This window comes from Psammomys obesus, unplaced genomic scaffold, assembly GCF_907164565.1.
Source record: "Psammomys obesus unplaced genomic scaffold, mPsaObe1.curated_primary_1811, whole genome shotgun sequence".
In the NCBI taxonomy this organism is placed as follows: Eukaryota; Metazoa; Chordata; class Mammalia; order Rodentia; family Muridae; genus Psammomys; species Psammomys obesus.
This window is the reverse complement of record NW_026596069.1, coordinates 19,967,973-19,992,992: the sequence shown is the minus strand read 5'-3', so window position 1 is coordinate 19,992,992 and position 25,020 is coordinate 19,967,973. Positions and strand designations below refer to the sequence as shown.

Genomic DNA, 25,020 nt, shown 5'->3' with positions numbered 1-25,020 from the left:
GCAACAGTCTGCGTCTTTTAAATTTGACTGCCTTTCTTTGTAGCCAGTGACTTATTACTCGTTTGTTGGGTGTTCTGTAGTGTCTCTCCAACTAGACTTGTTGAAATGATTTCCAAATTAGTCTCCATCAAATACTTTCTCTTTCACCCTCTGACAGGTTAGACTGGCCCTGCTAGACACAATCTAGAGTCCTGCTCTCAGGAGGCATCAGTAGATTGCTGTGGCTGGGCCACTTCCTCATCACTCTTTACATCTCTCTTGACACTGGCTTCCCTCTACTTTCTTTCTTCCCCACTCTCAGCCTCTCTTCCATTCTCTCCTCTTTCTAGGACATCCAAGGTCTTCTAGATTAATACAACAATCTTAGCTTCTTAGTGAAAACCACCCCAACCTCATCCTCTAGCAAGGGCGCCACTGCCTTCAAAGATGGCGGTAAGAATCAGTCAATATTATTTGACATTGTTAAACTGAAGATGTTTTTTCAACTACAGATTAGTTGTACAACATGTGTGTAGTTCATCGTAAATGTCTTTAATGAACTAACATTACAAACTTTTATTAAAGACATTACTACAGATAATAACAGTTAGTATTCAAGTAAGTTAATCAGTAAAAATCCTGGAATGTTAAGTAACATCACACTGAATTTGAAATTTTTCATCATTATTTGTTCAAGGATACCTCCTCTGGGACCATACTTCTTTGCTCCCATCAAAGTCACTGGAAGCCTTACAAACATCAGGTGTGTTCTAGATGCCAAGGATGACATGGCTAAAAATCTGTGGTCCTTTGAGGAAGCCAACATTTAATTAGGATGAAAATGACTAGATTAAGAAAATGTGTGATAATTGCCACAATGAAGGGATGCACCAGACATTTGGCTAGCAGTGAAGATGATGCTTAATATATCTGAAGGAATTTGGTGGGGAACAAACTTTGCAAATAAAGTGATAGCTCAGATGAATCTGGGATGCCAACTAATGAGGAGGCCATGCATGTGGGGGAATGTGTGAACTGAAACCAAGAGTCAACCAGAGGTCCAGATTCTGGTGACAAGAACAAGCAGGCAGTACTTGAACTTACATACCCGGCCTGGGAAGGCATGAGCTCATGTAAATGGTCTGGGACAGTTTGAGCCTATGCAAATGGCCTGTACTTTACAGTATTGCTAGTGGGAATTTTATTTTTAATGTCTGTGTGTGTGCGTGTGTGTGTGTGTGTGTGTGTGTCTGTCTGTCTCTGTGTGTGTGTTAACTCCTGTGTACACATGTTTTGCAGAATACTTGCCTGGTTCTCAGAGGAAAATCATGGGTGTTAGTCCTTAGGCGCCTTCCACCATGTGTTTGAGCCAGTCTCTCATTGACCTAGAACTTTGACAAGTAGACCAGGCTATCCCACAAGCTTCCAGGGGTTCTATTGTCTCTGCCTCCCATCTTGCCATCTCTAGGAGTGCAGGTGGTTGCTGGTACATCCACCCTCCCATGCTGGGGACCAGAGCTGGCTCCTCTGCCAGAGAATCACGGTGCTGTTAAGCACCGAGCCATCTGTCTAGCCCCAGGATTCATGAGGTGGAGGACGATGGTGATTCTAATAGGAATAAGTCAGTGAGTTAAGAAGTTAAAAATGGATTTAATTAGACAAACTTAGGAGCCCGGTAAAAGAACTACAAAGAATGACTGCCGTTTCCCGGAAGACAAGTTGATGTAATAGTATAGAAAGGCACAAGTGTGAGGTCTCATAACCTTCAGTTTCAAATCTCTTGAGTTTGGGGTGCCTCTGAGGGAGCTGGAGGAAACATGGATATATAGCTGTGAGCTGTTGGTTGTTGAACATGCTGGCTGAGTTTGCGGGCATTGAGGTATGATGGGAAGCACAGTAGGGCCAAACTTTCTCCTGTGTACTGTACCCCCAATGCATACTACCATGTATAATTTTTCATGTTTATTTTGCATATGAAGAAATGGAATACTGGGGCTGGAGAGATGCCTTTGTTCTTACAGAGAACCTAGGTCTAGTTCCCAGCATAAACATATCAGCTCACAACTGTTCTCAAATCTAGGTTCAGGGATCAGACATCTTCTGCTCTCTGCAGGCACTCATATGGTAAAATACACACATGGAGGCACTCAAACTGTTAAAAATATAAACTGGAGCCATCTTGCAGTAACTCGCCAAGATGACAAACACAAATGGAAAGAGGAGGGGCATTGGCTACATGTTCTCCAGGCCTTTTAGGAAACATGGAGTTGTGAGTTTACAAAAGGATGATACTGCAGACATCAAGGGAACTGGCACTGTTCAAAAAGGAATGCCCCATAAGTCTTACCACAGCAAAACCGGAAGTCTACAATGTCACCCAGCATGCCATGGGCATCATTGCAAACAAGCAGGTTAAGGGCAAGATTCTTGCCAAGAGAATTGAGAACATCAAGCTCTCTAAGAGCAGAGACAACTTCCTGAAGTGTGTGAAAAACAACAATAAACCAAATCCCCAAAAACAACCAGAGGAAAAAGGAAGCCAAAGAGAAGGGCACCTGGGTTCTCTGAAGCATCAGCCTATGATCTCCAGAGAAGCACAGTTTGTGAGGACTAATGAGTAGGAGCCTGCTGAAGATACCTGATAAGCTAGGGTCAGATGGAAGAGGAGGAGGACCTCCTCTAGCAGTGGACTTGGAAAAGGGCAGGGAGGAGATGAGGGAGGGAAGGTGGGATTGGGAAGCAATGAGGGAGGGGGCTATGGCTGGGATACAAAGTAAATAACCTGTGATTAATATAGAAAAATAAAAATTAATTAAAAAAGGAGCCTGAGGTGTAGAGCCCATTCCATAGAAATCCGTGGCCTCGTGTACAAAGAGAAATAAAGGACCTGCACTGTAAAGTGTTCATCTTAAATATAAACAGTTGCATTTAAATAAAGAAATAGAATTTCAAAAAATGGAACTTCATTAAAACATACAACTTACTAGAAGAGACAATTCACAGTCCTGTTTTCCCCTGGCATAGAGACTTCCTGCTCCTGTTGTAAGTACAGGCGAGGAGGACCTAGAACAGTCACTGCAGGAGAACTCCACCTGGATAAGAGTCAATGTGTGTGTGTGGGGAAGGGTCTAGATTGCAAATAATTGGGTTGTCAGGCAAATAAGTGTTTTCTTATCTGGTGTGCTTCCTTACGGAGACAGAGGACTCTCTTACTGTATTAAGAGAGTCAGATGGCATTATGGTTCAAGTTTATATCAGAGATGCACTCCCAAAAGGGCTGAGATGGCGCATCATAAGAAGCAATCCATGAGCATCTGTAGGACTTGGTCTAGGCCCATTTGTAAGCTATAAGGACACATCGGGATTTCCAGCATCTCTGGACAAGGACAAGTGTTCTACAGAAGGCAAAGCATAGCACCTTGCCTGGACCATGAATAAGGCTTCTCCTTTTTCCCCTCAGTGGTAACTATGTCCTAAGTGCAGAGTATTCACCGTGTAAGTATAAACAGAATACTTGTAAAAAGTGCCTGGCACATAGTAAGTGACAGTATTATGATTGTCTTTAAGGGTGGTTCATTTGCTTTGTTTACTAAGAAATGCTGGGTTTGTTTGTTTATTTTAATGTGTGGTCGTTTGTGGTGTGCAGACATACATGAGTGTATTGATGTCCACCCCAATGCTTGCAGAGATTAGAGAAGAATGTTGGTTGCTTTGCTCCATTGTTCTCCTCCTTATTCCTTTGAGGCAGGATCTCTCACTGAAGATGGAATGTTGCTGGTGGCCAGCAAGCTCCAGTAACCCTTCTGTTTCAGTTCCCACAACTGTGGGCTTACAAAGTGCATGGACATGCCCAGTTTTTTTATGTGGGTACTTGAAATTTGAGCCCAGGCCCTCATGCTTCTGCAGAAACTGCTTTTACTGACTGAGCCACCTCTCTAACTCTTGTTTGTTTCTTATAAAGCTGACATTTAGCACTGGTGGTAAAGATGCTCATTACAAATTTGTGCTTATGGTACCATTTTAAGAGTGTTTTAGATACTGTAGTTATGTTGAAGAGAGGGGCTTGATGGTCAATGAATACATTTGGTGATGAATACTAATTGGTAAACAGATGTCAACCTCCTCCCTTTCATATCACTTAGCATTTAATTCATTTAATTTAATGGTATCTTTTGTGACTTGTCTTGATTGTCAACTTGCATCTGGTCACATTTCTTCCTACCAGCAAGAAGACTTAAATGCCTGTAGCTGGTAAGATGGGTACCAGTAGGACTGGGTGGGATACAAGGGATCCATCCATTTGTAGGGATGCAGATCAAAGCCTCACCTCCTTACACCACAGGTTCTCCTCTTTCTTACATTTCTATTTCAAGGCTGGGCAGGTGGGAGGGATCAGTGGGGTAAAGGCACTTGCTGCTAAGCCTGTTGCCTTGAGTTTCACCCCTGGGACTCTGGGAGAAGAAAAAGAACTGCAAAATTTCCTCTTACCTTTACCTGTTAGCCTTGGCATGTGTGGCACATGCACACAACTGGATAAATAATGTGTAAAAATTGTAAAATGTGAGGCAGTTGATTCTAGTTTGGAAGCAAGATAGGGCTTCTGGAAGAATTCATGTGCCATACAAACTCATTTCTATTTCCTGTCTTCTGACTTATCTCCTCTCTCAAGTGCTCTCTATTTTATTTACCTAGTTAGTAGGACAACAGAGGACCTAGCTGATTGAATCCCAGTATCAGTTTGAAGGGGAAAGCCAGATATTCACATTCCTGATAGACGAAGGGCCGAATACTGAGATTTTAACTAACTTGCTTGAGTGAACACAGCGACTGCTGGAGCTATGCCTCACCGCATTTCGCTGTGTGTGGCTTGTTTTCAGCTCACCCAAATCAAGCGATCTATTCTTTGTTGGATATTTATTAAATGAACTGGTATAACAAGAGCGTCAGACGCAAGGCTGTTAAAGGGGAAGCAAGCATCAGGAATGCAGATCTCAGAGTCAGGCAGAGGTGGAGCTTGTTGTGGCATTTCTCGCCAGGTAACCACGGTTAACCTTTTCTGTTTTTTAAAACCTCATTTTCCTTGTGTGTACAATGCAGGTGGCTGGCATCTAGCTTGCTGGGTATTTAGATTACAGGAAATGAAGGCAGAGATTGCTTAACATAAAGTCTGTTCTCTGTAAATGTCACACACTTCTATTGATTTAGCAACGAATATTTACTTATTGAGCAACTTCAAGGTGACAAGCATTTTCAATGTAAATATTAATTTTTTTTTCTGCTGTCTTCCTTTCCTCCCCTTTTCTTCACTCTTAACTGCATAGTAAGTGAGAACTGGATAGCAAAATTAAGAAAAAAAAATATATAAAACATCTATATCTCCCTGAATATACACATATATATTCTATGTACAATATATATATACCAATGAAGAGGGCTGGAAGACAAGAAAATGATAGAGATAATCAAAGACAAGTATAGGAAGAAAAAGCATAAGCAAAAGAATGGGCCTGGGAAAGAATAATGAACAGTTGCTGGAGGATAAGGAAGACACTAGTGAACTTCAGGCCTCTCTATTCTACGATCTTCAAAATGTCTAAGCTGGTTAAACACCAGTTAACATTGTTGTTTCTCTAGGAAGGGTCTTCAAGTTGATCCATTAAACTAGTGTGTAATGATCTCTGGCACCGAGGGTGGAAATTATGATTTTTATCTGCCAGTCTTTTCCATTTGAGGTTGAATCCTCCCACACCACCTCTGTCTCTTGAAGCAGAAAGAGATTAAAATATGAGGCTTGGGTCTATAACAGTATGAACAGCACAGGTTAGGCTATACTCAGAACAGGACTGCTCTTTGTTTTTGTAAGACTACACAAAAGTAAAAGAATAATGTGTGACCTTATCCTATGTAAGCAGATATGCTTCTCCAAACAAGCTTAAATCACATTTAAACGTTCCTCATTCTATCATCCTTCTAACCTTTGTAGGAAAAAAAAATGAAGCTATTCTTTTGGTTTTAAATTTACAGATTATCAGGATAGACTTGTGTAATCATGAGCCCAAAGTTGCTCTATAGAGGCAATAAGAATTCAGAAGCACAGCTCCACTCTCTCATTCCTACCCATGCAGTGCAGCAGATCATCAAAGTACAACTGAAGTGAAGTACGTAGTAGACCATAACCCCATTATGCTGAGCTACAAGACAGATGTGTAAAAATGTTTCCGTGGAGAAGTCTATCTTACAGCACCAGCTTTGTACCAGAGACCTTGTGGGCTGCTGGGGAGGAATTTTAGTTCAGAACATGGCTGCTCTGGCAAGAGATCACATGCAAAGGCCTTCTAGGTCTGTGTGATCTGGCTGGAATACAACCATGCCTTTAATCAAGGAGACTGAGGCAAGCAGATCTGAGTTCAAGGCCAGCCTGGAATAGAGGAAGTTTCAAGTAAAGAAAAGCTTAGGTCCAGGCATGGTGGTACACACCTTTAATCCCACACAATGAAGATAAAGTTACTTTGTAGAAGGAAGGACACATGTTTGAAAGTGATGTCTACTTGAGTGGCAGAAAAGGTGATGAATCAGAGAAAAAGTTCACAGAATAGGATATGCTCAACTCTCACAAGAAGAAAGCAGAAAGAGAAGCTACTTAAGGGGCAATCCAGAGAGAGGAGGCAGTTTTTCCTGGGTCGGTAATAGAGAGGCAGGTTTATCTCAGGTGAAGACAAAATGAGCCAGAGAATGAGAAGGAGCTAGAAGAATAGAGCAGATTACTTGATTGTGTGAGTTAGTTTGAGGCCAAGCAGAGCAATCTGAAGTGCAAGAAAAAAGCCAGATTACATAAGTGAGCTTCGAGAGGAGTTTGAGCCAGAACAACTGAATTGAACCAGCCAGCCTAGAGTTCAGAAAGAACAAGAAAGGGTGAGCTTATTAAACAGCGAGTCTCAGAGACTGAAAACATTCTAGGCCTAGGTTGTATGGTAGAGAGGCTAGAAGCTTCTAGGACTAGGCCTAGGTTAGCAGAATGAGGCAGTAAGCCTCTGAAAGAGCAATTACTTCAGGAGAATATATGTTCATTTTACAGGCTGCATTATCAGAGGCTATGCTAAAAATTCTCACTCCTTTGACAACTCTAGGTGGCAGGAAAAGAAAACTTTTTACAGAATTAATTAGATAATTTCAGTCAGAAATTACAGAGCATAGTGTGTGATACACGAAGTTCTCCAAAATGTCAGTGCATCCTGTCTCTGTTTCTTTTCTAGTCTCCTCTCACCCGTCATGCTGCTACTCAGCTTCAGAGTGACATCACTATGGCAATAGTCTCTACACACAAATACAGTGTCTGAGGTAGTTGAAATTCAATTAGGAGTGAGTACTTGACCTAGGACAGTTATCCATAGATCCCCAGGACCCAGTGAAGGGGCTCAGAGGAGGACACTGCCCAGATGGGTGAAGATAAGCAGCAGGATTAATTAGTGTATCTTTCTTGTGAGCCTAGAAAATAAGAGTAGGCATGACAGGTTATGGGAAAGAAGGGAGCAGGGAGTGGAAGAGAGGAAAAGGGGGAGGAGGGATTAAGATAAGGTGGGAGATGAACTGTTAACCTAAGAACATTCAATCCTTGGAAGCAGCGTAAGCTGTGGTGGCCACATCATCTACCACCTAGAGGCACTTCAGCTATGAGCAGGTGATGCCAAGTATGAGGGTGGCAGGTCACTGCAAAAACACATTCCATTGGTCTTATTTGGTTAAGTCTCTTCTAGCCCCAGATCAGATTCTCCTGGGTCAGCACCTTTGAGTGACACACATGTCCCTCTGGCTGGTGTCATCCCTGCTCAGCTTTACTTAGGGCAACCTCCCCAGGCCACAGCTGAGAGCAGGCAGCTCATACTTTGTTGTGTTACTATGGGTCTCCTGGACTCTGAGCCAGGAAAACTGCTGCCTACAGCACTAGAACCTGCCATGGGGATCCTGAGGCTATGCTGTAAGGATTACTTTCCAGGATTTCAGTCTGAGAATCCTGTGAGGAAAAAATTTAAGAGCAAATCTAGTGGTGAAGCAAGATAGAGAGGCACAAAAGGAGTAGGAGAGAGTATAAAGAGCCCAGAATGATGCATTGAAACATGAAAGAGCAGTGATCAAATGGGCACTTGTGAACACATACACACACACAAACACACACACACACAACCTCAAGCATCCAGATACATTTTATTAATTTAATTTTGGATGATCGTTTCATTATTTCTATGTTTTAATGCTTCTAAAGGGTTCCAAAATGTATTATGTCCTAGAGGCAAGTACACTTGATCCCACATATACATGAAATGGTCATCAGAAACAGCTATGGCCACAGACATGGCCTTTCTTTCTGTGCCTGCCTTTTTTTTTTTCAAAACTAATCCTAGTTTTTCGGCCTCAAGGCAAGAGTCCTCAGCATTATTCCCCAGAGCTTGTAGAAGATGAGCCTTGCCAAGCCTGGGGGAATCTTTCTTCTGCTAATTAGAGAGTGAAATTGGCAGGAAGGAAGGAGCCTTGGGCTTCATGCTAACCTTTTCTGCTACCCCCTTTAGGCAGAGTTCAAGACTCACCATTGCAGCCCCACCCCATCCCTATCCCCCTGCTTACTCCAAAGCTACTTGAGCAATGCTAAACTTGCCCACAGCCAGTAGCTTGACAGCTGTCAAAGCAGCTGGCCACCAGCAGGGGCTGCTGCTGACATCCATCACAATCATCTTTCATATCAAGACACTGATGATAAAGATTCTAAGTAAGTACTAGAGACACATTTATCATAAAGCAAGAGACACAGTTCTTGAAAGTTCCTGCAGACATTGTAGCTTCACCAGCATTCCTCCCTACCGTTCTGTCATTTTCGGGAGCAAACATATCTTTAGATACTTGCTCGGAAGGAATATCACAGCTTTTCAAGTCTAACTACTCCCCACATAAGGAAAACAAATTGTTCATGGCAGGGGAAGGAGGTCTCTCGCTCCACTCAGGAGCAATTTGAGAGTGTATCAGGATGATGGGCCACTGGTACTAACTGTTCTGTAGCCAAGTACTGTATTACGATGGAAGCCTATGGCTCTGAGCAGCATTCATATGCAAAAATCAAAGCCTTGCACTTTTGGATCAGTGGGCCAGGACAATGGGAAAAGCTTTGTGGCTCACCTGTCATCCATGAACCATTTATAGAGATTTCCAGGTCCAGCCTGTGCTTGCTTCTGAGCTTGCCCAGGGGTAGTCTATAGCTTTTGATGGCCCTTTTTCTGCTAGGGATACCTGTTTCACTTAAAGCAATGTTCCTCAGTAATGGCTGGGAGAGCAGGGTGTGGGTCAGAGTATGCTCTGCATAGGCATTGACAGATATAGGAGTGAAGATACGATGTGCAGAGGTCTGTACTAACAACGGTGTTCACTGCAGCCTCTACTTCTGGCTGATGTTTAGGGTTAGAGCTCCAGTGAACTTGATTAGTGATTTACAAATGGTGACCATTAGAGCTGGGGTTGAAAGAGCCTTGTCTGGCTATGAACCATGAGTTTATCACTATGCATAACAAACACATTTTTCTCTTTAGTGACCCCACATCTGCAATTTCAGGAGCATTTTCTTACTCTTTGCTGAGTTACCTTGGAGTGGCCAAATATGCCCAAGCAAAGGTCCAATTAGTATGGACAAGTCACATCACGCAGATTTTGGCTTCCTCTCTTCTACAATTGTTATTATTATTATTGTTTTGTGATAGTACCCTATAGTAGTATGCACTGAATAATAACATTCCCTCCAGGTGACAGAAGGGAGGCTTAGGAGACTCAGGAAACTCATAAAACTTACAGGACTCATAAGCCCCTCATTCCCGATTATACAAGCAGCCAACAATTGCTGTGGGGAAGGAGAGGCTTAAGTGTAGCTGCCTACCAGCTGCACAGAAAACTTCAGCCTTTCCTGAGTCTTCACCCATCTCAGACCAGGCTTTTTGATGACGCAGATGCCTGAACCACTCATGCCCTTTCCGTAACCCCAGTAAACAAACTGGTTCACCAAGATGGGTTTGGAAGGAAGCTTTTCTTTGTTCTATCATTGCCTTCCCTGTCTGGGGTGAACAGGCATTTTTGTGCATTTCCCCAGAAAAGTGACACAAAAGTTGGGTAACAAGAAATGAATGCTCTAATAAAAACCTCAAATGCTTTGGCATGGCAAGGTGCTAGGCGCTTGGTCCTAGAGATCTGTGATGGAAGCTAGCCCTACCTATCCTCTTGTATCCTAGTCCATACTGCGATCATCTGCTCAGCCTTTGCTCTAGCCTCAGAACAATGACCCCGGCTTCATTCATCTTTAGTTCTTCTTTGCCTCCCTGTTACTGTTAGATCCATGTAAGGTGGCCATGGGGTGGGTGAGGCTTTCACTCATCCATGGGTGGACTTCCCAAAACAGGTAGTTTGTAACTTGACAGTTCAACGGCTGCAATCTGGGAGAAGACAGCGTGGGTGCATGTGCGTTGTATGGGCGGACTGCACTTGGAAAGAGGCACTTGACAAACTTGGGCACTAGAGAAGCTGTGGGACACGGCCTTGCAATCACACAGACACTAACTTTATTTCGCTTGGATATATTGCTCTAATTTTAACTTTAATTGATTATTTTTGTTGTTAGACAATTTCATACACACACATTTTTATTTACCCCCTCCCCCCATTATCTCCCACCCACCCTATAAATCTCACTCTGGTCCTACCAATTGACTTTTTGGAGTTCATGACTTTTCACAATTTTTGTTACCAGGGCCATCTGTGTAATCATTTGAATTGGAAGCGTCCATTGGAGCCAGGAGGGTCATTGGAGGATACATAGCTGAAGACAATGACTTTTCTGCTCTCTGAATGTATCAGTAGATTATAGTCCAGCAGCGAAGCATAGGTCTCCCTGTGTTTCTCCTCCATCCACACCTAACTATGGAGTTCATTCCAGACCCAGTGCATGGCTGCTGTGAGCTCATGTTTGCAATAGGTGGATCTCACCCAGAAGATGGCTTTCTTTTCCCTGTCTTCCAGCTTTTAGGATTTTCTGTCCACTCATCCACAATACTTCCTTAACCGTAGGACTCACCTGTCACTCGTCTGTGACTCATCTTCAGCGCTTGCTTCAGTTCCCTTACTCCTCAGGCGCCTGTCTCAGAGGTCACTTGTTTCATCCTCTTGCCTACCTTGATCCAGACACTTTTCTCTCCAGTGTCTTCTTTATTTCCAGCTGTCAGATCTGCATTTCTTCAGGCTGAGGAGGACTACCTTGGGGATCACACAGGGGCACAGGCCAATTTGCAAAAGAACCCTGTGAGCCAAGGCTGGTCGGGAGACATACATTCACACCTTTCAGCCTGGGAGCTGGTGCGAGGTAAGGGAGATGGGGCTGAAGACCCGAGGAGCTTTACCCCATCTCTGCTTCCCTCGCATCCTCCACCTGACTCTGATCCAGCTCTCCCTCACAACCTTCTCACTGGAGTCAGATGGCTTGACAATGAAGTTGGAGTGGCTGAATCAACCTCTCATTTTAAAATGTGGGCAGTGATGCTTACCTCAGGGATTGTAAGAAAAAAAAATGGAAGAAGTATAAATGCTTGCTATATGGTTTATGTGTTTTGAAGTTGTTTTAACCACAAATTATATAGTTTTTTATCCAGATAATCATATTCCTACAGCATCTCCATTGTAATTCATATCACAGTCTACTAATTTTCACCTGTTTTCAGAACCCAACCTCCCTCTAAAACTACTCAGTCCACTATTAATATTTTACTCAGATGCCTCTTTTTCTGTGTCTAGAGCATTGTCTGAGCTGGCAGAATTAATTAATTAAGCAATGCATTCATTCAAGAAGTATTTATTGAACACCTGAGTTGTGCATTATTTTCTGGTACTGAGACTAGACAGGTGAAAACTCTGATGCTGCCCTATTCTCTGTGGTACTGATGCTTATGTGGGCAAAAACAGGAAAAACAAGTTAGTGAGTAAACGAGTAAGAACACTGAGATGGTGTTAAGTGGTGCAAGCACTATTTCAGAGTGATGTATTCAAGTGTATCAAAGGGAGAGAGGTGAGGCCGTATTGAATAGATGCCCAGGGAAGAGCTATTTTCAGATCCAGTTAAGCTAAAAAGAGTCATGAGATATGGGAGCATGACATTTCAGGTATGGGCAAGAGTGGATGTGTAGGCCTTGTGTTGAGTGAATTTGGACAGGTGGGAGGGCCTGAGCAGGCTCTTGTGGTTGGAGCAGAAATGGCCCAATGAAACAAAACAAGAGGAGGGTGGGACCACACTCTGCAGGAATCCCAGACCATGGCAAAGACATTTCTTTTCCATGTGCATTTGCATATGGTGTGCATATATGTGTTCACTTGTATGTGGGACACATATGTCAGCGTGTGCATTTGGAGGCCTCAAACATCAAGTGTCATCTTCCATCATTCTTCACTTAACGACCTAGTGTCAATTCAGTTGAATTCAGAGCTTGTGGACTGGCTACCATAGCTAGCCAATTTGTCCTGTAAAATCCCGTGTCACTGCTCACTAAGTGCTCAGATTCCAGGCCACTACCATACCTCCTGGATTACACAGGCTACGGGAATCTGAACTCCACCCTTCACACTTACGCAGCATCTCTGCAGGCCAAGACTGCATGCATGTGTGGTGTGTGTTTAAACAGAGGCATAAGCTACAGGGCATCATAAGATGTGATTTACATTTTATATAACCCACCCCAATAGCTGGTCAAGTGTAAAATAGACTTGAGGTTGCAAGACTGGGAGGAGGAGGAAATCAGAATATCCTAGAAAAAAGTTGGCGGTTTGTGACAGAGGGGATGGAACGAAAGAGGAAATTTAAAACACAGTATGGAGCAAAGTTCCATACTGACCCTCCTGAGAGTCTTTCCAGATTTAAAAATGTCCAGTGCTTCAGTTCTTTTCGCAGAGCTGGATAATATTGATGTTTAAAGTCTCCAACCCTATTATTCCTTGACCGCTGACAAATGTTCATCCATTGTAGATTTCTCTAAACTCCTACATTATCTCTACTGCCTTTTTAATAGGGAAACAAGTGCTATAATATCACACTCCCTGTTATTCTGTGCCACTTGTTCCATTGTCAGGCACCTGGAACAGACCTGGTGTTGGTACTTTCTCCTACATCCTTCATTACACAGCTTACATAGTCAGTGTGCAGAAATTGCTTATTGATTGATGGAGAGCATACATTACTGGAGTTTGTCACCAGTGTTTTCCTGGTATGGTGGAGGGTGATTATCTGTCAATATTCATTGCATCATTAAAGCAATACACAAGGCATTAATCATCTCTGAGATAACCAGATGAGGCTTTATTGTAATATCTTTCTATTTTGCTGGATAATTTCACTTGCTTTGGAAGTTTATGAGGCCATAAGTGGCTCCCATCTGCTGATGAACATATTTGGAGGAGTCATTTAGTCTCAAGTATGGAATACTTGAGGGGAAGTTAAATTGTAACTTTTACATTAAATGTCATCTTAGTAACAGAATCAAAATTGGAAGCATGTGTTCAATTTTGGTCTTTCATTTTCAAAGCTCTAGGTCAGGCAAATAATTAATTTCATTTGTTTACAAAGTAGATTATGCCTAATAAAATCTATTTTGTTTATGGTCACATTTTAGTTAATCCATTGCTTTGGAAAATGGGAGAAATCTGATTGGCTAATCATTCAACATAGTAAATTGCATTATTCTACATCCACAGAACATTGGCCTAATTGAATTATCCACTAATTGTATGATGAAAATATTCTCTTTTAATAGACACTGAGCCAGGCACAGCAATGATGCAATAATAGAGAATCTTGTTTATTTCATTTTTGTTTGATGATTGACCACAGACTATAACATTACACCTCTGTGGTTAATAACTTTTTTTTCCATATTAAGGCTAAAAAAGACAAAATAGATTTCACTGGCTACTTCCTGGTATTACGAATTTTCACTATTTGTATGTATTTTCTGTCCTCTTGAGACATTTGTTTTTCAATAAGTGCTACTTTGCAAACTAAAACTCAGATGAAACTGGTTTTGCTTTGTGGATAATAAAATGAAAATTGTGGTCACTTTCTCTGCACAGTTTGAGTTCTCTAACTCTCCAGGACATTTGTCTCCTCTCTAAAGGGTTTTTTAAGCTGGGCTTGTCAATCCCCTGGCTAAGAGACCACTCCCCAAGAAAGCTGATTCACTTAAAGCCATGCCGGTGAGATAGGAGGAATGAAATAATACACTTAATGAAATAATACACTTATCTTTCCCAGCTACCTGGCATTGGTGTGATCACTTGAAGAGCTGCTGTCCTTTCTGCTTAGCTAAGCCTGCCTGCTTCTCTGAATAACTCAGAAAAGAGTGGCTTTTCCTTTTCCTTCTTCTGCTCTCCCCTGCCCTCACCATGCAGCTCCTTATCTGGCATGTGACTGCCTGCTGACCTCCATGCCTAACTCAGAGCCCATTGCTTCTTCTTTCTCTTCCACCTCGTTTTCCTTCTGACAGCTCCAGACAGTTAAAAACAAAAAAACAAACATTGGATACATTTGTCCTCAAGCCTCCTTTTGATTTGGTTCTTAATTTCTTTTTATTAATAAGACTAAGAATTCAAAGAGGGGACCTCATTTCTCTGGTTACATTAGTGAACCTTAGGTATTGAGGTTTTTTGATATGTACTGATACAAACATTGCAAAAGATAGTGCTGATCATTTTGTTCGTAAAGTTTAACAAGCTAGACATTTCAGTTTTACCCTCTCACCTTTCGAGACAAAGGACAGAAAACGGAGGGGTATATAACTATAAACATTCAAAGAGAGAGAGAGGAAGAAAAGAAAGGGAAGCAGATTAGAGCATCTCAGGGGATGAGACAGACTTGCATTGGAGAGAATCACTTATTCTTTCTAATAGTTGCCACATGTTCGGTAGTGAGTTTCAGTATCTCAGCCTTCTCACGTGAGTACCTGTACAATATAACTGACATATAAACTTTTAAGAGAGGTTTTTTAAAAAGTCAGACGATTTCCTGCAAAATGAAAAGCACTTTGTTACTCTGGGAGAGAAGGAAAGTTTTCTGCTTCAGTTTTTGCCTTCACATCTGTGATCTCTCTCTGTGTGCTCGGTGGAGAAAAATTGCCCTTGGGTAATGGATTATCCCAGTGTCTACCTTCTTCTTTCTTTCTGTTTTTTAATCTCTTTTCAGGTAACAAATAGTTTTTTTTTTCTTACAAGATTCATATGATTAAAAAAACTTAATTAAGAAAGTAATTTAATGCACAACAGGGACCACCATAACAAGCATATGCTCTTCTTGATTGAAAACATTTCAGAAAAATGGCATCCTACATCATGAAAGCTGTGGTCCGAACTGGCACCACGAACTGCTTCAGTCTTGGGGCTAATATTGGAGTGCTGGTGAGTGTGGTCATGAGTGTCACAACAGAGCTAGAGGGACTGCAGAAGTAAAGGTGATGAGAGAGTAATGATGATGAGACAGCATTCCAGAACGAGACACCTGGCCTGGGCTGGGCCACTCCCTGGCTTCATCTCTTCCAATAAGGAGATCACAGCAGCACAGCACAGTAGTTGAGGCTTGAGACGTAGAGTTGGGTGGCCTGACACAATCCTAGCATTGCTGCTTGTCATTACTGAGATCTTGGGCAGACTATTTCATCTCATTAAATTTGAACTCTCTCTCACAGGGCTGCTGCTGCGAAGTGTAAGCGAGGTAATTCTGCATAAAACCTAGCATCATCTCTCCACACAGGCAGTTCATAAACAATCACCAATAATGCCACCTACCTTTCTAATTGTTCACTTAACTCTCATCATGGGAAGACCTAGACAACTGAGACCAAGCATGTCTGTGTGTCACATGCATTCAAGGATAGCTCTGACTGCAGGCCAACATAAAACCATAAGATTACTTAAAACATGATGAGATTTTATTTCATTTTGTACTAACTTGACTGGGCAGTTATGGACCTTTGTAAATTACAATGCATGTTGTGGTGTCAAAATGTTGGACATGCCTATCAGCTAAGCCCAATACTCTTATCTGTATAAAATGGAGATTAGCTTATTGATTTTCATGGGATAGTTCTGGAATAAATGAGTACAACCCTGAAATTGAATGGTTATCATAATCATGGGTTGGGAGTATTCATAATCACTCAGTGTACTTACTTGTATATTTAATTGCTAATTACTTTCTTGATGTTTATTTCAAGCATAGTTTTTGCTGTTAGTATCTTTTCAAAAACCAGAGAGGGGCTGGAGAGATGGCTCAGCCATTGAAAGTGCTTGCTGCTCTTCAAGAGGGAATAGGTTTAGTTTCCAGTATGCAAGTTAGGTAGCTTAGAGTGGCCTGTAAGTCAGCTCCAGGGTATCTGACAGGCCAGCACATACTTGTGGCTTGGGTGTACACACATACCAACATACACACACATAAACAAGAATCTTTAATTAAAAAAACACAGCAGAGCCATTTTCTCAATCTACCTGTCTTGTCTGCACCATTTCCAGAAGCCCTTATATAATAATTTAATTTTTCTTGGCTCTATTTAAGGAAGCAGCCTTGCTATTTATGCTTAAGTGTTTTCAAGCTCTGTAGCTTAGCTGACCTTTCATAAAGACTGTTATTTCTAAACCCTTCTTTTAACCACACTGAGCGCCAATACCTTTTGAACTAATTCAGTGTTGTTTTCAGAGTTCTGTTAAAAAAAAAAAACACTTCACAAATTGGATCGCTTTAAAAAAGTGAAGCTTTAGTAATTTTAAAAAAGCTTGTGATGTGTTCCCAAACTCTGTGATGTCTGGAGCGAGGGTATGACTGAGCTACATTGTTTGTCTGAATACTTGCCATTCCTAATCTGAAACTGGGAGACTCAGGATTCCTCTATTCTTGAAGGCTCAAACTGCGACTCTGAGTGGTGACATAGATATTCAGAATGAGGCAGAGTGGAAGGTGACTGTAAGCTAGATACCTAGGTGGTGGCTGTACCTGCTCCAGTCAAGGATGATAAATGTCTCAGACAAGGCCGTCAGGGTATGGCCTCACATCTTTCCTGAATCCATATTTTTAGAAGGTCCTAAGTACCACCCCAAACTGTACTCACTGCCTCACCCCGATCATTAGGGGAACACTGAGGGGTTCAGTGTGCTTCTATGTCCTCCTGCTTGGGGAGTCATGTGGCAGGTAAGGAACAGTTAAAATATTCAGATTTCTCTGGTTTTCTGGGGCATAGGCTGTGATTCCTGCTCTGCTGTCTGATCCATTTTCACTTGACTCAATTCAGTGTCTCTGTCTTGCTTATACACTGGATATTCTTGTTAGTTATAAAACTTGTTTTATTTGGTGGAATTTAGGCAAGGTCCAACTCTGTAGTCCAGGTCAGCCTTGAACTCATGGTGATCCTCTTGCTACAGTCTCCTGAGGACTATCAAACTTTAAAGCAGGAGTGATGAAGGAGGAAGAGGAGAAAGAGAAGGTGGAAAAAGGAAGTAGAGGAAGAGAACATATAGGAGGAAGAAGAGAGGGAGAGATGGTGGAGAAAGAGATAGAGGAGAAATGGTCTGGGAAGGTGTGGCTTGTCCCTTTGAAAGGAGTGGGAGAGCACGTTTCTGACTTACGACGCTTGGAGCCTTATTAAGCACATGGTAGAGCCTTTCGAAGCACATGGCTGTCCCTTAGTCTGGTCCAAGTGTGTCCTCTAATCTGTGTTCAGCACTGGAACCAAGAGCCCAGAGTTTGATGGTAGAGTGGTTTCTAGATCTCTGTGAACAAGTTCCAGGATGAATCTAATACATGAGCAAAGTCCTCACAGCAGTGGTGGCTATGGAAGCAGAAGGCTCAGATAACCAATATTTTCAGTTTACTATGGGTTGGCTTGTGTCTCCTGGACAGAGATATTGAAGTCCTGATATCTTTCCTGTCATTATGATCCTCTTTAGATACAGGATCTTTACAAATATAATCAAGATGAATTTATCAATACTAGTTAAACCAGTAGAGCTGACATCCTTACGAGATGAAGGAGGTAGAATCATAGGAGGAGAACAGGAAAAGACTGAAGTGATGTAATGAGCCAGGGATTGCCAAAGGCTCCTGGTAGTCACCAGGAACTCAGATGTGTATGGAAGAATCCTGTCTATTGATTTTAGAAGAAAAGTGGCCTTGATGGAGCCTTGATTTTGAACATATAGCCTTCATACCTGTAAGGCTATACCTTTATATTGTTTTAAAGCCCTCATTTGCACTAATCTGTTATGGCAACACTTGAAGACTCACAGATAACCTGGATACACACTTGTGGACTTGCTCTCACTAACCTGGCCAATGAGGACAAAACTTTTTTGGAGCTAGCTCCTGAAGAGGGGTGGTTTCATATGCCTCTTCATAAAGCATGGATTTCCCCCCACACAGTGCTCTTCCTTGTCACCTCACTGAAAAGCCCCAAGGTCCTAATGCACTAAGGGCTTTGATGACCTGCGTTATAAAGAACATAAACAGCCAGTGTTCATTTCCCGGAGGTTGTAATGGTTGATTCTGTAACAAGGCTGTTTCCAGCAGCAAAAGGAAAAAGGCTTTCGGGTTTTTGCTTCCCCCTCTCTCCTCCTGATGACAATGATTTGGTTTTGAAAATATTTTTGGTAGTATTTTAAGGGATTTGCTTTAATCTACCGTGATGAAAATTATTTAGCAAACCCATAGGAGGCTTCGTCTCAATGAGTAACGTTTCCCAGATAGGAGATTACTACAGCAGTGAGCTGCCAAAGACACAGCTGAAAACAATGGGTCATGCATTCATGACATTTTGGGACATGAGCTGCCAAGCACTTTGCTACTCACTTTTGTCCTTTTCCATAAACAAGCTGCATTAAGAAGTTACTTTTAAAAAGCATTGATTTCCCCAGTGAGTTACATGAAAATGTATTCGGGGTTCCCTCCAGAGGACTCAAATGACTGTTTGTTCTCAGAGCTCAGGTGTGCCAAAGGCACTGGAGGGTAAAAACATACACTGGCTGTCAGCCAGTGGGTCCTGAGCAGCCCTTCCTCTCCAGCCTCGACTTCTCATGTTGGTGCACAGCTCTGTTTGCCCACTGCAGGGAAAAGACAGGATGAGAGGAAAGGCTCGATTTTCTATTTCAGTTTAATTATACAATTTATAGTGCCCGATGGGGAGGATTAGGGGTAAGATTAATTCTCAACAGTTTTCCATTTTTGCATTGCAGCTTGATAAAGAATACTATATTGATTATCTGAAGTGGGTTTTCAAACTGTTTCTCTTGGGGCTTGTGGGATGGTGCTTACCACCAAGCCTGACTCCTGAGTTGGATCCCTGGAACGCACAGTGTAGGGGAGACTTGTCTCCTACACACCTCTTGACAGCATGCTGAGACACATCCATCCCCCGACCCCCCAGTGAAAATAGATGCTTCTCAAGAGTGAGAGTCCTTTGGTAGCAGAGTGATTTCACAAAGAGGGAAGCAGGAGGATTACCACAAGTCCAAAGGCAGCCTAGCCATATTAGTGAGTTCCAGGCCAGCTTGGGTTGTACAATAAGACTTTGTTTCAGAAAAATGAAACAAAGCAGAGGAAAAGAAAAGAAAAAACAAAACAAAACAAAAGGGGGTGGCTTAGCTTTTCTTCCAGAAATTGGTTAAATTAAGGTTGTCAGATGACTCCATCTTTGAATTGTGTTTTTGAGAGTGGGAAGCACGTCCCTCATTGGAAGAATGATGAATAGAAATTCCACTGTGGTATTAGAAATGTAAGCTGTTGGACAAAGATTACACAATTCAATTCTTGGTTCTAAGAAGGCCTGTGTAAGAAACACATTAAGGCATTACTCTCTTATGTTAAAGTTCAAAGACATTCAGTTGCTTATTGAGACTGGCATCAGATTCTTGTTTAAGATCATGAGTAAATATTTGGTGTTCTGTTTTGGTGTCCACACATTCTATTAGTTTAGTGAACTGAACAAAGGAGCAACATTGCAGGAAACAAAAATTCTTCTGTAAGAACATGCCCGAGTGCAGCTGGAGATAAGCATATTAAGTGAATTAAGCCCATCACAGAAAGGCAATACCATGCTTTCTTCATATCTGTGGTTCCTAGATTTTCTATAGATACATAAAACCATACATATGTGACTAAAATTATATATATATGAAAATAGAAGTATATACTAGGAGGACAAAGGGACAGATGGGAGGGAAAAGGAAAAAAAACTATATGCATGGCAGAAGCTTCACAACAAAAGGATCCCAGTTCAATAGATTTTCATACTATGTTTATCCATTATATCAATGGGGAAAGCAGGCCTCTTTATGAGGAAACATAACAACAATAAATTTTACAGGTCCTAACTGTGGCTCTACTTTATAAAATCACTTGATCACGTTTAAAGAATGTAAAGAGACAGCTCGGAAGGTAAATGAAGCACGTGAGAGGCCAGCTGAGTTTGGTATTGCACAACCATGCAATTACTAAGCAGGTGGCTCTTCTCTGCTAACACAGCCTTTACAACCATATTCAAAAGCAAGTGGGCGAGGGAAAGGAATGGGAAAATTTTTGGACATAATCCAAAAGAGAAGAAATCTTTTTGCTTTTTGTATTCTGAGACCCCCCATTCATGATAGAATCTTTTTTTTTTCTTCATGTACCTACTTTTTTCTCATTGTCATGAAAACTGAAATTTTTACACATTTTTAGTGTCTTAGATATATAATCCTTTAACGTGTGCACATACACACACACACACACACACACACACACACACATTGCTGGATTCCTAATTAAGTGTTTACCAGCTCGCTACGCCTTCCCTATCTTAAGAGTAATTGCTCCGTTGGCATTGGTAGCACTGGCCATTACTATTATAGTTGATATTTCTGATGGCTAATATTGAGCATCAACTTGAAAAGGTCTAGTATCACTCATGAGGCAAACTTCTATCCTGTGGCTGCTTCTGTTGCCATCTCTTTTCTGACATGAGGACATGGCCTTCTTTGGCCTGTCAATGTGGGTGGAAGACTAGGCCTTTAGCACCAGATTGGAACTGATGAAGCGTCCAGCTTTGTGAACTGGGGCAGCTACCACATCAAGAAAAACAAAAATGTGCCTGACAAACGCTTGATTCTGCCTATTGATTTTCTTGTGGGATTTATTAAGCAAATCAGGTTTTCATTGTTTTAAAACTTGATGAATTAAAGGGTTTCTGGCACTGACTAGGCAAGAGCCATGCCTTTATTTGAATGAATTGGAGTTAATTTTTTGAAGATATTAGTGAGTTAGATAAAGGAGAATATTGCCACAAAAACACAGACAGGCAGGTACTTATGTGGTATGTGGGTTAGATTTCCTTGGATAGTTATTCAGGAATGTTGTAGCCAAATTTTGACTCTATATGAAAGCAGAGAGGAGACCACAAGAAGAAGGATGGGAGACAAACAATGGTAACGGGAGGGGGTAAACACGAATAAAGCATGACACGCATGTGGGGTTGCCACACAGACCCTAAGTTTCTTAGACTGGTACCGACTCCTTCGGTGACCAAGGGTAGCCTGAACTTTGCATCCCATCCCCAAGCCCCCACCAGTAAGAGCTATATTACAGGCGCATTCAATTTATGTGGCGTAGAGAGAGAATGCAGGGCTGGTGTTCATTTGACAAGCACTCTACCAATAGTGGTACATCTAAAGTCCCCTGAAACCCATTATTTGCATGCTAACTCAAAAGATAATAAAAAGAAACATGACAATAAAAAGTGGAACAACAGAAAAAGAAAAATGTGCCTTGCCTAGCATAAATGCAGACTTACCACCTCTCCACTTGGCAACGGTAAGTTATAATTTATACCAGAGAAAAGGGAAGAAAACAAGACATGGAGATTTGTATCTGGGAGTGAAATTTGAGCAGTATTTTGCCACAGGCCAATGTCAGACTTCTCTGAGTCTCTTGAGCAAGTAGCATGTGAAGGGCCTGAAGCTCAAATGGCCTGTAGAAGGGATCAGTGGGCTGGGCATCTCGGTGATGGCCTCTCCTGGTTTATCCCATGGGTGGCTTCATGTCACAAGTCCTTAAAGAGTATGCCTATGTGACAGCATAGACATTAGAACATAAAGAGACTGGGCAGGGAGCGTGTGAAACAGATAGCAAGACACCAGCCAAGCTGAGCACAGGGAAATGGTGAGGAAAGCAAGTCACCATGAGGTACCTTTCTGCTCTAGTGGGCCCTGGCAGCCATTCAGTTTTAGCTGGTTGAATTAACACTTGAGACAGCAGAGGGGAGTCACCTGAATTGTGAGTTTATGTATTCCAGAAGTCACAACATGGTCACAGAAACTTATGTGACAGAATGACAGATAGTGTCTGCTCTTCCATTTTTGGTAGGATGGGTTAGAAGGAAGGAATGGGGTTAGGACATACAAAGAAAGTACATGACCCTTCACAGATGAGTGATTTATTGGTTCTCAGAACCAAGATTTTTATCTATTGCTCGTAGCTAATGATGAGCACAACCTGTCTGAAACATTTACTAATGCTTAAATATTAGCATTTGAAATGACTTTGAATTCGTTTATGAGCAGGTGGAGGAAATACCTGATTGACGATATGTTTCTGGATTTTTCCTGTAGTCACTGAAAAAGAAAGCAGAAAGAAATTTTATATAGAGTCACACTCCTCAAGATAAAATAAAGGACTGACGATCCTGCTCTGTCCTCAGCCACATCACCTCAGGCTGCTGTGAGCTCTCTGGATCTGGATAACCATAGGGACAAGTACAAACTGAGAGGTGACAGGCAAGAACTTGGTAGTGATTCTGGCTGAGAATCGCTATTTTCAGAACACCTCTCCGTCTGCCAAACAATAAAGTCTTTGCTCATTGTGACAAGTGTTGCCGGTGATTGAAATCCAAACCAGTATCTCAGTGGGTGATATCTTGGTCAGGATGGGAAAAAGTTAAAAACATTGGACAGAAAGCAGCAGGGCAGCATGTGAAATTAGAATCCAAGAACAACAAACTACAAAGTGGTGAAAACAACACAGGAAGACCACTGTCATATGAAGTTAACAATTAATTGTTCGGCAGTAACAATTAAATAACTAATAAAATAAAGAATGTTATAGAATTTGAATCATATACGCTTGGGGATTGATGTAATTTTTTTTTTCACCAAATGTAACTCTCTGCATTTCATCCTCATGGCTGTGGATATCAGTAGTTGCTTCCTTTTGCTTGCTGGAAACTATTCTACAGTATGGATGTATCTTATTAACTGTGCATTTTCTGGGTTTGGCTACACAGAGCAAACCTGCTGTAAACATAATACATAGGTTTTGAATGGGACATAAGTCTTCATTTCTCTGGGACAAATATCCAGGAATATAAATGTGAGTTGTGCATTCAATCTTTTAAGAAGCTGCCAACCTGTGGGCCATCTATCCTGACAGCTTACTAGGTGAAAGTGTTTGTCACCAAGCTTGGTGACCTGGATTTGATTCTCTATCCCTATATGCTAGAAGAAGGGAAATGACTCCCATCAGTTGTACATTATTGTTGTTGTAATAAAAAAAAATCTGTTTTTTAAAAGATGCAACACATAAGCAAAATGCTCCAGTCAGTTAATCACCTAATAACAAGTATACATTAAAACTGTATAAGAATTCAGTACAGGGCAAGGCATCACTCAGGGCACAGTAGAGATATAAGGAGTGTAGGAAATAGATTGGAGTACAGAGAGGGGCTATCTGATTAAGCTGTTGCCAAGAAATGCCAGGGGCCAAGCTTGGAGGTTCCAGATAATAAAAAACGATTTCCTTTGTTTCAAAATCTCCATTGGACACTCATGATATGTTTTAGTGCCGAGGTTTCTTTATCAGGTTCTATGCAGGTTATATGCTTTGAGGGAAAGCCTCTGCATTAACTTTTAGGACCCAAAGGATGGATAGAAATGGGTCTTCCCTAAGGGCCTTCAGCAAGTGCAGCTGGTCAATAGTTTGCTGTTAGTCCGCTGAGCTGTCCCTGAACTTCTGACCTCTAGAGCCACGAAACTGACAAATCTGTATTGTTGTTTTTAAAGCCACCAACATTACAGTACAGTCAACCTCTGGATTTCTAATCTGCAGTTCGTTTTTATTACTGTTCCTGAGATGATGCACACAGGGACCATTTGCAGTACTAGGCATGGTACGTAAACTAGACATGATTGAAGTGCATGGGAGGAAGTATGATCTCTTATACAAATACTGCATTTTCTGCAGGGAACATGAGCAGTTTTGGATTTTGGGTGTCCTAATTCTCCCAAGTCAAGGAATAGATAGATAGATAGATAGATAGATAGATAGATAGATAGATAGATAGATAGATAGATAGATAGATGTATTTGTGAGTCTGCAGAGGCCAGAAGAGGGGGTTGGATCCCTTGGAGCTGAAGTTACAGGTGGCCACTTGCTGTGGATGCTAGGAACCAAACTTAGACCCTCTGAAAGAGCAGCAAGCTCTCATTCCTACTGTGCTGTCTCTCCAGCTCCTATTAATATTGATGATGATAGAGTGATTACTGTGGTTTGTTACAGAAACAATAGGAAATAAGCTCCAACAAATTCTCCTGTTTTAATTTGATCATGCTTTAAGGACCATCAAGAGAAGTATGTGGCTACTGTACTCAGCTCTGTGGCTACTCCTAGGTGTTGGATTCCCCTCCTCATACATTATCTCCAGGGAACACTATAATAAGTAGAAATAAATTTTTGTTTGTTTGTTTTAGGTAGAAGACAAGGGATATAATACGTTCTCATCTTGCCTAATTTGACATTGTCTATCATTGAAATCCAGTGCTCTATCGCAACATGTTTTTTTTCTCTTAACATACAGCAACAGCTGGGTTGCATGAAAATTGTGTCCTCCTCATTCTTGGTCCTTGTTTCTTAAGCTTTTGTTGAAATGGACTGCAAGGTGAGGGGAACAAGAGCATTCCAAAAGGCTACTGGAG

General features: G+C 41.7%; 1 protein-coding gene across 1 annotated transcript in view; it reads right to left on the bottom strand.

Annotated features, from left to right (window-relative positions):
• Chst9 (carbohydrate sulfotransferase 9) overlaps window positions 1-25,020 on the bottom strand; it is a 274,476-nt gene that overhangs the window by 5,133 nt on the left and 244,323 nt on the right. The window contains exon 5 of the mRNA XM_055625588.1: window positions 22,628-22,665. Within this exon, the coding sequence (XP_055481563.1) occupies window positions 22,628-22,665 (38 nt within the window). The remainder of the gene's footprint in view (window positions 1-22,627; window positions 22,666-25,020) is intronic.